The following is a 16,193-nucleotide window of genomic DNA, read 5'->3' on the forward strand; positions in this document are numbered from 1 at the left end:
GGAAACTGTCTGTATTATTATTCATAAAACAGGTGTAGTGTTAAGTGATCTGCCCCTCCTGACCCTCTCAGCAGACAGTGGGGTGAGATGCAGCTTGGGCTGTCCGCGTGACAGATTGCGACGCTGCCGGCTCGGGGAGGTTGCAGGGAGAGGAGGGCTGACAGCAGAAAAGGAAGGAGGATAAAAATGAAACGTTTTGTTAAAGCTCCCACACGGGGACATGATTCATTTTCCAGTTTTTCGCTGAGAGGAGGAAAAGGAGAATTTAAAAGAGCGGAGGAAAAGAGGGAAAACCCCAACATTACAAAAACGCTTCAATTTTTTCTTTTCCTCCTGAGAAAAACCCAGGGAGATTTTCAAAACCTGTAAAAAGCATGGACCAAGAAGATACTTTTTAAGTGAAAAGGCATTTTTTTTGTTAAAAGAAGTGTTTAAATACAGAGAATACACAGCCTGCTCATTGTAAAAGTGTTGCTGGAATTTGAGATGCTGTGCTGGGCTGGTGCCACACCACACTACTGGTTAGATGAAGCAGGAGGCCACCTCCAGCCTGGGCTGCTCAGGCTTCCCCTCTGAGAGATGTAAACTTCTAAGAGCTGGTCCCCAGCTGGCTGGATTGGATTTCTCTTCTGATTGATGCTGATCTCAATCCACTGTTTGTAAACAATCCCAGGCTGCTGCCTGTGATATTTTGGAAGTGATGGATATGGTAACCAAAAGGGGGCAGGAAGCCTCGAGGTGGCTGCTGGACACACTCACTCTTAGCAGTCTGGAAGGTTACTCTGGGTTCTGGGCCACAAGGTTTGCAGGCTGCAGTTTGAGCAGGGCTTTGTCCTGTTTCTCCAGATGACTACTGGGTTTTTGGAAAAAAGAATCAACGCACAGCACACCACAGACTCCTCCACCCTGTGTCTGGCAGGGCTGAGAGACCAGGACTCTCCACGTGGCCTCTGTGGGTGAGACACCACTTGCTCATCTGAAAGTGCCCCTAGCAAACCAATGTCCTCTGCAGAGGAAACAGTCATGGAGCAACCCAGCTCTGCCTGCAGTCACTGGGGACCTGAGGGTTGATGCAACCTCCTGGATTTGGTCCCAGCCCTTGGATTCCTCATTCATACTGTAGACCTCTCTACAGGGGTGTTGTCCAAGAGCTGTGCCTCCCCAAGCCTTGCAAAGCACGGGAGGCTTTGGACACCCCAAGGAACAAATCCCACAGCAGCTGGCAGTAACTCACTGCTGCGGTTATCCTTGTGTGAGCTGCTGAAGAAGGACAGCAGCTTGGCATGGCTGGAGCTTTCCCAGCCCTGGAAAAACCTAATTTTCATAAAACAGCAGAAATCCCCATCATTGATACACCAAAGAAAGCTTCATCCAGTCACTGGTTTCCCCATGAAGTCCCTCATAGCCTCAGATCAAGCTCAGACAATTTTCCCTTTGCTCTGGGATTAATAAGCAAGCCAGGCTCTGGGAATGACTGGTGCAAGGCCATTTTCTCTCTGCCACCATGCATCACATCTCATGAGCTTCCTGAGTAAGCAGCAGGTCCCCCCCACCATGGGCAAGCTTAGTTCTGGTGCCCAGGCCAAATGTGTCAAAGCATTTATTAATTCTGAGCTGCTCCCTCTGAAAATGCTCTGTGGAGGGGTCTTCAAAAAATAATGGAGTTTTGGGTTCTGTAGCAGCTGCTCCAGTTTATACTGAGTCCAACAACAGCACTTCTGGATTGAGAATAAAAAAATACATCTCAAACTATAAAACTTTGAGCTGGTTTATGTTCAAATTGACTCTGGGCTCCCTGATGGGCTGGGTGATTCAGGGGCACATCCTGTAGACCTGACATGACTCTCAGACACTGTCACAGACATCTCTTTATGAAAATCCTTTCCTTAAGATTTTTTCCTCCTGAGAAGCTGAGAGGCCTCAGGGACAAAATGTAAACAATGATTATCTGCTGCTGTGGAATGCAACAGGTAGATTTTTGATTAGCCCATCTTGGATGTTTATAATTAATGGCCAATCACAGCCCAGCTAGCTTAGACTCTCTGTCTGAGACACAAACCTTTGTTATCATTCTTTGCTATTCTATCCTTAGCTGGCCTTCCGAAGAAAACCTTTTCTTCTATTCTTTTAGTATAGTTTTAATGCAATATATATCATAAAATAATAAATCAAGCCTTCTGAAACATGGAATCAGATCCTTGTCTCTTCCCTCATCTGAAAACCCCTGTGAACACCATCACAAGACACCAACAGAATCCAACTGAGTGCCACCAACACTGACCTTTCCCCAAGGACCTCCTGTCTGGGCCGAGCCCTTTGATGGGACTGCCTTTCCCATCTCACCTGAGCTTCCTGAGATGCTCTCTTTGCTGCCTGGTTCCTCTGCTCCTCCCCTCTGTGTCCCTCTCCCAGCTCTCTGCTGTCCCATGGGAGGCCCTTGGTGCCTCTTGGGGCACAGGCAGCAGGGGGAAGAAGAGGAGGGGGCTCCCCAGAGCTGCTGCTGATGGCAGTGGGATGCAGCGTGTGTATCCTCTCTCAGGGATGATGGCAAGAGACATTGTGGTGGAAAACGTGGTAGAGAAGCCCTGATAAATCCCCAGAGTTTATCAGCGTGAGTGACAAAGACCAACCTCTATCTAAGCAAGGCTGCCACTCCATTTCTCTCTCCTCTCTTCCTGTGCCCTCTGTGCAATCAACTCTACGCGAGACAGGCTTGGTCTGGTGGATTTCAGGGGTGAAAGGAGAGGATTTGATCACCCCAGGGCTATCTGACAGCCTGTGGGCTGCTGGTGCCCCCGAGGGGCTCTGGAGGTGGCAGCAGGACAGGGAGGTGTGCTCCTTGCATGGGGAGTGGCATCCAGGGACATCTCTGCTGCTGGACAAGACTTTTTCTTCTGTGTCAAGCTGGCTTTGGGCATTTGAGGCACCTGGATTGTGATGGTGTTCACAGGGGTTTTCAGGTGAGGGAAGAGACGAGAATGTTGAGTCCATGTTCAGAAGGCTTGATTTATTATTTTATAACATACATTACATTAAAACTATACAAAAAAAGAATAGAAGGAAAGGTATTCTTTCTAGCCTCAGAACGTTAGCTAAGCTAAGAATAGAAAGGCATGAATAATAAAGGTTTGTGGATCAGACAGAGAGTCCAAGCTAACTGGGCTGTGATTGGCCATTAATTGTAAACATCCAACATGAGACCAATCACAGATCCACCTGTTGCATTCCACAGCAGCAGAGAATCAACGTTTACATTTTGTTCCTGAGGCCTCTCAGCTCCTCAGGAGGAAAAATCCTAAAGAAAGGATTTTAAATGAAAAGATGTCTGCGACACCTGGATGGTGCTGGCTCAGTGACTCCTGTCCCAAGGCAGGTGGCTTGTAGCCATCTTCTTCCTGGGTCTCCTGTGTGCCTGCTCCTGAGGCCAGCCCTGCCTGCTCCTGGGGCTTTCTGCATCTGCTTGGCTGGGCAGGGTTCAGGTGATGCTGGAGGAGGGATCTGGCTGCTGCTGGCTGTGGCTGTGGCTACCTGGGAGCTGAGTGCTGCTGGTCCCCGTCCAGCAGTGAGCAGTGGGGACCTGCACAGAACTGACAGCTGGGCAGCCCCAGCAGGGCTGGGGAAGATGTGCAGCCCCTCTGCCAACGTTGTGGCCTTGCTCACTCGGTTGGCAGCTTCTGTTTAATCCACTTCTCCAGCACAACCCGCTTTTTGCAACACCTGGCTGCCTGCAGACCCTACAGCTAGAAGGGAAAAGGCAAGACCTGCTTTTCCTCTGGTTTAATTCTCTTTGGCTGCTGATGTTGCCCCTAGTTCAGCTCTGGGTGAGCTAATAATGGAAACTGGTCCTCAGAGGCTGTAGTGAGCAGTCTGAAATACTCCCCCCATGTTTTGTAGGGCCACTGCCCATGTTGAAATTGCACTTTTGGGGGTTTGGAGTGTATTTCTTGCATTTACTCACCTGGTGACCACTTTTTGCACAAGGCCAGTTGTGCTCCTGTACCTCTGACCTGTGTGGGAGCTGGTGGGTGTGTAAATCATGAGCAGCAACACCCTGGTGTTACACACTCAGCCCCCAAACCTGATCTCCATAGACCAAGCTGGGAATGGTACACGAGAGCTGAAAGGTGAGACAGTCTCCAAACCCTCCCTGTATGGAGAAGAGGAGGAGGAGGAGGAAAACCATGGGGTGGCAACATCCAGGAAAGAATGCCTTCCCTCCCAGCTGCTCCTGCATCTCTGAGCAGGGAAAATCAGGTGGGCGGGCTGAGCCTGCCAGCAAAGTGCCCTACACAGGGACACAGTTTTTAGCAGCGCTAGTGGTGGTGTTCCCACCCCACGGGGCTGCCACTCCCTGGCTGGGTGAGGAAAATCTGCCCTGTGGGATGGACAGGCTGGGGAAGAGCAGCAGGCAGTGCCTGGAGCCCCTGGTCGTGCTGCAGTCAGTCCTCGCTGGGCTGGTGCCTTGGCAAGGTGGCTCCAGTGGATCTGGCCGCTCTGACACTCGGCTGTGGCTGCTCGGAGACCTTCGGGAGAGCCAAAGACAAAGGTGTCAGAGCCTAAGAGCCTCCCTGCTGCAGCCCAGCCCTGCTGGATGTGAGTGGTCAGAGCCGTGTGACACTGACCCGTGTGACAGCACCAAGGCTTCCCTGCCCGAACTCCCGGTGGAGTCACACCGGGATGCACTTAGGGCTGTCCCAGCACCGCGTTTCCCTCTCCCGGGGGATTTTGGCAGGGCGCTGAGCTGCCCGTGCTAACCTGCGGCCTCTCTCCTTCCTACGAATTCCCAGAGGACACGACCTCGCTCCCTGCATCGCCCACGTCATCTGGGTGTGGGGAGCACTCGGTGACGAGGATGCCCCACAGAGAGGCTGGGAGCGCATCTGCCCCTGCTGCCAAGGTCAGCGGTGAGCGCAGGAGGTGAGGTCCCCAAAAGCCTCCCATCCTCCGCGATCCTGCAGCGGCTCCCTCGCAGCTCCGCGGCCGGAGAAGGGGGGATCCAGCCCTGCTCCGTGCCGGGGAAGCCGCGGATCCCCGTCCGGGCTGCTCCGGCAGCCGCAGGTACGCGGCCCCAGCCCCGCTCCGACCGCGGGGCCGCGAAACTCCCCGAAAAACGGCGAAACTCCGCAGGCAGGAGGGAAGGGAGAGCCGGGAAGGACGGGAAAGCGCCGGGGCTGCGGGAAGGCTCCAAGTTTCGTCTTCCCCGGCCGGGCGGGACCGTTCCTCCGCGGGTTTCCCCTCCCCGAAAGCGATGCGGTTTGGAGGAGACGGAGCTCGGCTTCTCCGGGGCTGCTTCCCCCTGCGGCCCCGCGGAACCGAAGCGCACCGAGCCCCGCTCGGCGCCAGGGATCACTGGAGACGAGCCCTCCGGGGCAGCTCTCCGGCTTTGGTGTTGGGATTTTTTTTTTATTTTATTGTTATTTCTTTTTTGTTTTCCTCCTCGTCCCAGCACTGATTTTCTCTAAACGCTCCGGAGCAGCGGGAGCGCGGCGCCCGGGGCGATGCGCGGCGCGGGGGAGCGCATCCCCGCCGGGGAGCGCCGCGGGCAGGGGACCGGCTTTCCCCAAACACTGCCGGACTGCGCTGCTCCTGGAAGGGGGACTTGATTTCCAGCCGGTTTCATTACTGGGAGAGACGCTGTGGTGGGGCACCACCCTCTACCTTTTTTTTTTTTTTTTTTTTCTTTCGTTCTTTTTGGCTTTCTAAGAAAAGAAGGAAAAAGAAGGCAGGGAGCGGAGCGGAGCCGGGGCGGCCAGGCCGAGCCGTGCACCCCGGAGCCGGGAAAGGCCGCCGGCCCCTCGAGGCGTGGCGCGGCCGGTGCCTGCAGCCAGGCAGGACAGCGGGGAGGAAACTTATTTCGAGTGGGGTGGAGAGGGGAGGGCAGGGGGTGGGGGTCGGGCAGGGAGCTATCAGCTCCAGGAAATGTGCCTTGGCAGCAGTCGGACGGGCGCTTCCCCGCAGGTCCGTGCGCTGCTCTGCCGAGCCGTCCAGGGAGCCGCGGCTCGCTGCGCACCCCGGGCAGCGCCGGCGGCGGGGACGCGGGGGGCAGCGCTACAGCCGGGGAGGCCGGAGCCGCCGCAGGACCCCCCAGGAGCCGCGGCTGCCGACGCCTCTCCCGCCGGCTCCTGGCAGCGAGGCACCGCCCGGGCCGCCCCAGGTAAGCGGCCGAGCCCCGCCGACGGCAGCCCCGCATCCGCCCGACCCGCGGCCTCCCCACGTCGGGGCTGGGGGCTGCAGCCAGCCCGGCCGGGGCAGCGGCTGCGCAGCCGGAACGGGGGGCCCGAGGGGTTCTCCCGTTGGGAGGGAGGGAGGGAAGGAGGGAAGGAGGAGGGAGGAGAGAGCGCGGCGCCGGGAGCGGGCGGGGAAGCCCCGGCCGGGCTGAGCGCGGTGTGTCCGGGCTGTGTTGGCAGGCGGGCGGCGCGACCCCTCGCCCGGCCCGGCTCCCCACCATGCTGGACGGGCTGAAGATGGAGGAGAGTTTGCAGAGCGCCCTGGACCCCGCGACCCCCTTCTCCTCCTTGCTGGGTAAGTCGGGGCGCCCCGCTTGCCCTCCTGGGGACCCCACAGGGCGGGGCGCGGCCGGGCGGGCCCGAGCGATGGATGGGCACGGGGGGTTCGGGAGGCCCGGGCACGGCTCTGCCCGGCTCGGTGCTGCCCGGCGCCGCTGCCTTCGCCCGGGGTGTGCCCCCGGCGCCCGCCTTCGCTGCCCCCGCTTCGTTCCGCGATCGCATTAAATCGCGTGTCCCCCTAAATCCCCCTTGTAACGAAGGGCTATCCTTCGTATCGAGCAATAAATAATTCATTTTTTCGTTTTATCTTCGTTTTAATATCGCTTTCAAACCGTCGCCCTCTCTCTGAGCTGCGGCTCCGCTGCCGCCTTTGCAAGGGGAACGAAATTGGGGGCGAGGTGTCCCCCGCGGAGCTGCCCTAAGGCACAGGTCCCTCCTGGATCCCGCAGCAGCTCCCCGCACACCCCCGTCCCCCCGCGACCCCCGGGGGAAGCGAGACCCGCGGAACCCTCCGTCTGTCCGTCCGTCCGTCCCTCGCCTCCCTGGCCGCCTTTCCCTCCGCCCACCCCAGCCCCCGGCTCCTTCCCCGCAGGCAGAGCCGCGACCCCCAAGTCGGTGTGCGAAGGGTGCCAGCGAGTGATTTTGGACCGGTTCTTGCTGCGCCTGAACGACAGCCTGTGGCACGAGCAGTGCGTCCAGTGCGCGTCCTGCAAGGAGCCCCTGCAGACCACCTGCTTCTACCGCGACAAGAAGCTCTACTGCAAGCTGGACTATGAGAAGTGAGTGCGGCTTGCCCCTCGGGGAGCCCCCCTCGCCCTGCTCTCAGCGCCCACAAAGCCCCAGTGCCCGGCGAAAGCTTGTGGTGGGGGGGACTGGTGTCCCGGTGCTGCTTTCCCGGTCGCTTTCCCTGCCCCGTGTTTGCCCGGAGGTGTCAGCCCTTGCCACGGTCTCGTTGCCCCCCGGTTCTCCCCTTTTCAGGGGTGTTTCGTTGTGCTCAGGTTGTGCGTGCTCTGGGAATTGAGGATGTTTTGTTGGGAGCCTGGGAGACCCACGGTAGCCCCAGGTCTGCGCGGGGATGTGGTCAAGCATTTTCTCCTGGCTTTATTTTCCCGTGGAGCATCGGCAGGAGGAAAGTTGTATCCTCCCTGACCTGGTCCTGGACGAGGTTATTATCCCAATATCCTCACAGGCAGGGAAATGCTATTGCTCTCCCCCCTGGTTGGTGGGGAAACTGAGGCACTCGGCAGGAACCAGGGAAGGCCCTGCTGGATTTGGAATGTTGACTGTCACGCAGGGGCTTTTCTGGGTCTGTGATGGTGAAGAAATTTGGGTTTTAAAGCCTCCCAACCCTGACGCTTTCCCCTTTGGAAGTGTGGGGTCAGGGGGAAAGACAATGAGAAATGCATTTTTCTTTTTGAAAAGACAAACCATTCCAGTGGGAATGGGGAGAAGGCTGCTGAGTCTTTCCTCCCCTGCAGCTGCTTTCGTTTTTCCCTGCTCATCCCGCTCTTGCTCTCCTTTCCGGACCCCGCTGCCTGGCCGAGTTTTTGGAGCTGTTACATTTTTGTTGCCTCTGGGCTGGTTGTTTCTTGAGGAGGGTGTAGGTGGGGGACCACATCTCTCGCTATGGCGATAGCACGGTTGTCCAAGCCCTGCAATTTAATTCCCTTTTTTGTAGCAGAAAACAGTGATTGCTGATGCTCCCATCCCTGGCCTTCGCCGAGCTGGTGAGCGTGCCGGGGTCTAGCCCAGCTCCAGGCCTTCTTAAAGTTGGGGTTTTGGGATTTTTTGGGTGTTTTGGGGTGGTTTTTTTTTGGTCCTTTAAATCCCGTATTGTGGGTCTGAGTTTAATCACTATGGATACAAGGCAAATTGAAAGCAGAATTTGTGCGTGTGACCTTGTTTTCAAATGTTTACGAAAGAGCGGAAGAATTAGCTGCTGTGAGAGTGGAAAGGAGAGAGCTGTGCCATGGGGTGGGTTTTTGTAGGCAAAAAAAATTGTTGATATTGGGTGTGCTGCTTGTTTGTCTGTAGAAATTTAGCTACTGGCTCCCATACATTTCCACCACGGTTCAGTCCTCATTTTCTGCTTTATCCATATTTTTGTTTGGACCATCAAGGGGAAATTGGGGTGACTGTCACCCAGAAATGCCTTTCCAGCTTGCAGCACATGTGGATTTTACTCTTGACTGCAGCTTGCGAGCTCTTGAAGTGGCTCCAACCTGAAACCCTCCTCTGATGTCTGTTGGCTGCGAAAGAAATCGGTGCCGCAGTTGGCTTCTTGCTGTGCCCATCTCTCTCACTGCTGGGATGGACGAGGATGATTGCGGGAAAAAAATGTCACAAATTTTTCCTGAGGCCCAGGGATAGCACCATTTTTTCTGGTTATTTCCCAGCTGTGTTTGGGTTGGTGACTTTTGCCTGAGCCGGGAGGCTGAGGCTCTGCGACGGGCGGTTTCCCGAGGTGTGATGGTCTTAACCCTAGCTCGCTGCTGGCCTCTTCCCCTCCTGCCCCTGCCTGCTTCTTGCCATCGTTTAATTGTCCCTTTGCATTTAATATTAATTATTTTAGCATGGGAGTGCAGTTTTGTGTCCCTTCTCCTTTCATCCTCCCTGCAGGACTCTGCTGTGCCGCTGGTGTGACTCCTTACCTGGTGATGGTAAGGATGCAGAGTCCCAAAGAACTGCTTCCTTTGGGCTCTTCAGAGCTTTATATAACACTCCTAATTTACCAAAAATCCTTCTTTCTTTTCCCAAACACCCATCCTGCCTTTGGAGTGAGCATTTTGCTGGATACAGGAGCACCGTGCCTGCCTCGGCCGCGGTGCCAGCGCCGATAGCAGGGATTTGCGAGCGAAACGCGCGGAGCAAGAGCCGCTGCTCTCAGACTGAGCTCATTATCTCGAGCTGGTTAATTATCACAAGTGACTGACACTCCTTGCAGTGGAGACCCACGGATCTTCCCCGTGGCAGCGGCATAGCCGGGCTCCGGAGGCCTCTCCGGGTGGGAGAGCTGCGTGTGGAATGCTGGGGGTGTCAGGGAAGCGGCCAGGATCCAACCTGCTGCGGTCACGGCGTCGGTGTTCTGTGGTTGTGTTTGGTTGTGGGTTTGTTGTTTTTGTTTTTGAAATTGAAAGAAGGGATTTCTCTTCCAGATGGTGAACGTTGGGGTGTTTTCCCAGGGAGGAGTAGGTGCAGAATTTTCCGGCACGTCTCTGTGCTCTCTGTTTGAGCTCTGTTTGTGGCGAGGCCGCAGAGGGTTAATGAGGGAGCACGAGACGGCAGCTATGCCTTCGGTTATAAATACACCCATGGAAAGTGTTACGGACGGGTTTGAGCGAGCATCTGACTCGCTGGACTCTAGAAATCGAGGAGAATTTGTTAAACACATGTTTTACATTTCTTTGTCTTTCACAAAGAGGAAGAACTTGGGACAGGACTTGGAAAGGGATGGATTAAAGGCCGAGGGTGCCAGGTCAGGTCTTGGCATCTCTTTGGGGTGCCACGACTCAGGGCCCAGGGGTGATTTGGATGGTGATGCTGTGTGGGAACTTGGGGGTCACTCTTGGAGCAGTTTCCCCAGCACTGACGGGGAGGGCTCCTGGAGAGGGACGACTCAAGCCTGTGCCCCTGGGACGGCGTCTATTTGGGGCAGAGGACGCTCGTTACAGAACATCCCGAATCCCGCGGCAGCCCCCGGCGCTTGTCCAAACCTGATAAGTCTCAACTATGACAAGGTTCAGTCTTCGCCCTGGCCGGCTCCCTGGCTGCTGGGGACATGACCCGGCTGTGGGGCCCCTGTACTGGTGGTCAGGGGCTGGGTTTTTGCAGTGGCAGATTTGGGGGGGCAGCACCAAACCTACCCATAAACAGGGAGGAGTGCTGGGAGCGATGGGAAGAGTAGGGCTGCTCTGGAGCTTTAAAATCTTCATGGGAACAAGGAATCGTTGAGCCCCCTCTTGCCTAGTGGTGTCCCACAGTAGGTTTGCCCTGTCCAAGCAGGGAGGGCCTGGAGGCACGGGCAGATCCCCGTGGCAGGTTCTGGGGGCCGCTGACAGCGGTGCGGTCATGACGGGGGGCGCAGCTGGGCAGCGTGGCGACGGCGGGACGGCTTGGCACGTCCCCAGCCGTGGCGCAGAGCCCCGGCCCCAGCCCCGGCTGGCAGGAGCAGATGGCCAGCACATCTCGGAGCAGGCCTGGCATGTGGGCGCCGGCAGTGCAGGGCCGGCTGCAGCCCCCGAGCCGCCGTGCCGGGCTCTCCCCGGCCGAGGCAGGCAGTTGTGTGATGCTCGCCCTGTCTTCGCACGGCTTGATAGCTCTGTGCCGGTGCCAGCTTCCACGCGGGGCTCTCCTCGCCTGCCTCCTAAATCCCGGAGTCACGGGGCTTGTGTGGGTGCTGCTGCCTCCTCCTCTGCGAGTTAAAATCTGAAGTTGTGTCCGGCTGCCAAGGGAAATAAATGAAAATCCTTCCACCTTCCACGCGTGCGAAGGAACTTGCTGGTGTTGGGTTTTCAGATCACACCCGGCGTCTTTGCGTGGGGATGAGCCTGAGTCCTCAGCAGCGTGATCCTGCCAGGCTGTGGATGGATCTGCGGGCTTGGGGTAGCCTGATCTGGCCCGCTGGAGGCTCCTCTGGCAGCTGCTGGGGCAGAGGAGGCAGGGGAAGAGGTTTGGAGCATGGTAGTTGTTTATCCTGCTCAACATGGGTCATGGAATTGTGCAATTACCTGGCGCTGCTTCCCCAGCCCGGAAGGGCTGTGAGGGGAATAATCCCAGATGGATCGAATGGAGGCAGTGCTGGAGGCTTCAGCACAGCCTGGTCCCACCCGATGGAGAGTTCCTGTGGTGTGGTGGGTTTGTCCTGGTGGTTTGCAGTCTCTCACCATGCCTTGTCTCGCTTGGAGAATTGGGAATTTCAGTGCTTTGTGTGGGTGATGGGAGAGAACTGTCCCTCCAGAGAGCCACAGGTCAGCCCAGCTGCAGTCCAGCATGTTCTCTGGAGGCCCATTTCCCTTCTTGTAGGGCATCCTGTGGAGAGGATGATGCTGACTTGGGTTTCTCCAGCTGGCCAGGCTCTGGGAGCAGTCAGGCTGGCCTGGACAGAGTAGCAGAGCACACACAACATCCCTCTTGGTGGTCTCTCTTTCCCCATCTCTCAGTATTTCCCTGTAGTGCTTCCCATGCTTCTTCCCTGCTCTCCATCCCCACCTAGCACCTCACTTCCTGCGGCAAACACCTCTCAGTCCTCACCCAGAGCTCGTGGAGGAACAGTGCTCACTCCTTGTGGGCTGGGAGGAGTGTGGCTGTGGGGCAGCTGAATCCCCACCAAGGACACCATGGTTGGTACTGCTGGGCTGGGACCAAGCACCACCTCTTTTGGTTTTTGTTATTAAGTCAACTTTTTGTGCAGGGAAGCAGGGAAGCAGTGGGAGGGATGTTACAGGGGCCACTGTAGGATCTCTGCTGGAAATGCCAGGCAAGCTAAATAGGCCTTGCCTCCATCTCCAGCAAGCCCTGTCCTCTCACTCATGGGGCTCCCCCTTTCCAGAGGGAGCAAAGGAGAGATTTGGCATCTTGCCCCTTCTCTCAACCCTTAATTAGCCTTGTCTTACAATTAATATTTCATAGAAAGGCCTGGAAGTGAGTGAGGTTTGGCACATTTGGAGCTAGGCAGATAGACTTGTCAGCTCTCCCTCCGTGGTGGGGACAGGGTGGCTTTGGGGCCACCCCATTGGCAGTGGGATCCTGAAGACTGCAGGTCGGTACCATCAGAGTCACAACCTGAGCATCCTTGGGACTCCTAATGGTTTCTGCCATCTCATTTTGGACATACCATGATTTTTTTTTAACATTTTTTCCCCTCACTCTGCGAGCTGGTGCTCCCTGCTCAGCCCCCGACGTGGCTCTTAGAGCTGTGGGAATCGCTTCAGGTTTTTGCAGTCCTGACAAAGGCACCAGAAAGAAATCGGCTGGGGAAGAAAGAGGGGTTTGTTTGGTTTTGATGAGAATTTTGTCCCCCACCAGCTGGAGAGACAGCTGGGGTCCTCTCCTGCCCCGGCTCGCCAGCCCTCGCCGCGCCGGCTCCTCACCTGCTGCAGCCGCCGGGCGCAGGGAGGGCTCTGCTGAGATGGGAATTTCACTCGGGGGGAATTTCAGAGAGCCCCCACTGGGGTTTGTGCTCCTGGGGGAGCCCTCCAGCAGGCTCTGAACCTGCTGCTGTGGTGGGGCCAGCAGACTGGGGAGCGGGTGGCAGTGCTGGGTGTGAGCTGCGCGGGCAGGATTCGCCGTGTTTGCTGCGGGGGTACTGATCTCTGCTGGCTGTCCCCAACCCTGCTGGAGCAGTGGGGTGGCCTCAGCGTGCCCAAACCCACTGCAGTTTCTGGCACTGATGCTGCACGCTCACCCCAGGGTGTGGCAAGGGGGACTCCAAAGGCCCCTCTGCCTTTGAGCAGGAGAAAAGGGAATTTGGGGTCTAGGGGTGATCTCCTAGATTCTGCTCCTGGCTGGGGGGGGGGGGGGGGGGAAATCCAAACCCAGCAGTTTGGATGTGGATTCACAGCTCCCCGCTTCTGGTGAACCTCGTGGTGGGTACTCAGCACTTGGCGCTGGAGCGTGTCTGAGGGAGGTGGGAATGAGAATTACTCCTGGTATTTTTCTTCTCAAGATGTTCTTTGTCTCTCTGTGCTCTCTTGTCTCTGGCTCGTGCCCTCTGCAGATGCAAACACGAAGCAGGGATGGTGCCTGTGCTGGAGGATTGTGCCTTTACCTGCAATTCAATCAAGCACCTCCTCTGTAGCAGGAGTGAGGAAGATACTTAAAGCAGGGAGAAAATACTTGGGTTTTACAAGGCAAAAACACCGGGGTGAAGCCAGCTGAATTTTTTTTTTTTTTTAACATAAATGTGTTTTCATGAGAAATGTGAATTTCTGTGTATTTGAGATTTCAGAAGGGGGCCTAGCAGCACTCTCTGTCGTGGCAAACCCTAGTTTTGTTCCTCAATACTTTTATCCTGGTTGGAATCCTGCTTCCTGGCAGAAAGAATCCAGCTGGTCTGTGGTTATCTTCTCCTGGGGTTGCTGGCCCTCAGGGGCAAAGGATGCACCAGTGTTGTCTTACATGTCTCTGTGAAACCAGCAGGCATCTCATTGCAGCTCTGTTTGAGGTTTGCTGTTTGTTTTTGTATTTTTTTTTCTTTTTTTTTTTTTTTTTTTTTTTTAAGATGGTCAAACCTTGGTTGCCCAGGAGAGGGGTTCTGTAATTCCTGGCTTCCCACCTCAAATATTTACGGACAGCCAGATACCAAAGCTTTTGCAAAAGGCGTGGGGCAGACTGAGCTGTGCTGTGCTGGGGCTGTGCAGGGCACAGTGTTGGGCTGATGGCACCCCAGTCCCCTTTATTTGGGGGGTTGTCTGTCTAGTGGCTCTGTCTTCTTGCTTATCTGGGATTTTTCTGGGGTATTGTTAACAGAAGCTTGTTAGGGATCCTTCAGGTGTTCCACATTTTTGTAGGCTGGCTGGCTGGCTGAAAATGGGAGTTTCTCCCACAAACGTTGGAGTTTTCAGGAGGGTGATGTGTGAGTTTCTGAGTGCAGGGGTGGACTCATGTTGTGTTCAGTGCAAATAATTTATTTTGTCCTGCTGTTTTCATTAGAGTGTTTCAAGTGCCCATGAATATGATCCTGTTTTTTGGGGTCAGGTCTTCTGCACTAGTGCCTGGTTTGGGTATGATAGCACACAAGAGAAAGAACTGAGAGTTGCCTCTGCCACCCATGAAATGTAGCTGGAAATACAAATCTAGCTTTAAAATGCTTCTTTCATCATCACAAGTGCTTTCAGCATCTTACTGGGTGAGTTTGAACGCTGGCTATGAGTCCTCTGTGCCTCTCCAGCTCTGCCTGGTTTTTATGTCACGCTCGCCTTTGTGTTTTCCACCTTGGACCACAGGTGAGCCTGAGCTTGTGTTGCAGCTCCTCCCAGGCATAGATTGGCATGATTAAGGTACAGACTGGCAGGAGAAGGCACAGACCATTAGGAGAGCCCCTCTCCTGTGTACACCAGCAGGCAGCAATGCCAGAGGGTCCCTGTGGCTCCGTGGCTGTGGATGACATCCCGCTCTTCCTCGGGGCCAACGAGGATGCTGGAGGAGGCTTCCTCTGCCAGCCCTTGTGCTGTGTGAGCACTGCTCCTCCCGAGCTGTCTCCATGTCACTGCTGTCCCCACATTGTCTCTCTCTGCTCCCCACCCCTCTCCTTCCCTTGACAGCGGAACAAATCCCTTTTCACGGGACCATCGCCCCCCGCCCCTGCCGTGCAAAAACCCCCTCCCCTGCTCCTCTGGAATGGCAACCACCGTCCCAGTGGGGTGGGGAGCCCCTGAAATCCCTCTGGGCAAGGTTCCCTGCCCTGTAAGGGAGCAAAGTGGAGTCTTAAAAGCATAAGAGGCGAGGGCGATTCCTGGAGAATCCATTGTTTGCATGCAATTGATCTCTTTGGGAGGTGCATCCTCTCCTCTGATGTTGTGCTTCAGAGATCCTTGCATGGACCTGGAGCCTGTGTGTCCAAGGACTCCTTCCTTCCTGCCTGGGGCCAGTGGGGCCTTGCTATAAGTTGATTTTTCGCTGCATAGCATTGCCCAAAGTGGCTGAGCAGGAGGAGGATGGTGGGAATTTTCTCTTTGCTACTGAATGCTCAGGGAAGCTTTTGGCTGGAAAAACTTGGAAAGGAGAGAGAAACAGGTTAAGGGACCTGAAGGCAGTTTTCAGCTGCAGCAGCTTTTTTTTTATTTGAAAGAGGCAGTGTTGTCATTTCTTGCCTCCAACCCCTGCCATTGTAAAATCACAGGGATGCTTTTGTTGGCAAAATTTCTGCTTGGAATTCGCTGGCCCTGCTAAGCCTTTAATTCTGGAAAACTGCATCTTAGCTATGAAAAGGGTTATTAACCCCTGCAGTGATTTATCTGAATGGGAGGAGGGCAATGCCACTTGTTTGCAGTGGTGATTGAGATGAATAAATTCATGGGCGCTGCTAGTGGAGGTGGGAGTTTGTTGAGGAACAACCACAAAACTCCTGCCTGATGATTTCTGTGTTGAGTCTGGGTTGGAACTGCCCTCCAGCCTGCTTCTGGGGCACTTTTTCTGGGCACTTTTTCCATTTCTGCTCTTGGAGATTCAGCAGGAGAGGAGGGAATGCCAGCTGTGCTCTGCTGTCAGGTGTGTAGGACCCCAATTCTGTGCTGGGTGCTGAGGAGGGGGTGACAGCCTCCCTCCCCCTTACACACCATGTTCTCTAGGTTCCTGCAAGGATGACAGCCTCCTTTCCCCTTACACACCATCTTCTGTAGGTTCCTGCAAGGGCTGAAGGTGAGGGAGAGGCTCACACAGGATTCAGCCAAGCCAAGGTTTGAATTGCCCCATGGAAATGCTGAACTCCAGGTTTTGGCTGCAGGGAGAACAAGGTGTTGCTCACCTGAATGGTGTCCTTGAACCCAGCCATCCTCTTGGCTTGGGTGTGTGTGGACTCTGGAGTGGTGGGGTGGCTCAGGCTTTTTCTGGAGTCCCACCTGTGCCAGAGGGGTGACCAGCAGGGTTGGTGATGGGGAGGGAGCTGAAATCCTGGATGATTTAAATCCTGGCATCCCCTGTGTCCAACAGCTCGCAGGAGTGCTGTTGAGCAGATAATTTTAAATGGTG

At 55.5% G+C, this 16,193-nt stretch overlaps 1 protein-coding gene across 2 annotated transcripts in view; it reads left to right on the forward strand.

Annotated features, from left to right (window-relative positions):
• The first annotated feature begins 6,446 nt into the window (after positions 1-6,446).
• LMX1A (LIM homeobox transcription factor 1 alpha) overlaps positions 6,447-16,193 on the forward strand; it is a 43,702-nt gene continuing 33,955 nt past the window's right edge. Inside the window, exons 1-2 of one of the 2 annotated variants that reach the window (XM_059478529.1) lie at positions 6,447-6,526; positions 7,103-7,285. In XM_059478529.1, the coding sequence (XP_059334512.1) occupies positions 6,447-6,526; positions 7,103-7,285 (263 nt within the window). Of the gene's footprint in view, positions 6,527-7,098; positions 7,286-16,193 lie in introns of both variants that reach the window. The other variant, XM_059478528.1, reaches the window with a different exon arrangement.

This window comes from Ammospiza nelsoni, chromosome 9 (assembly GCF_027579445.1).
Source record: "Ammospiza nelsoni isolate bAmmNel1 chromosome 9, bAmmNel1.pri, whole genome shotgun sequence".
Taxonomy (NCBI): Eukaryota; Metazoa; Chordata; class Aves; order Passeriformes; family Passerellidae; genus Ammospiza; species Ammospiza nelsoni.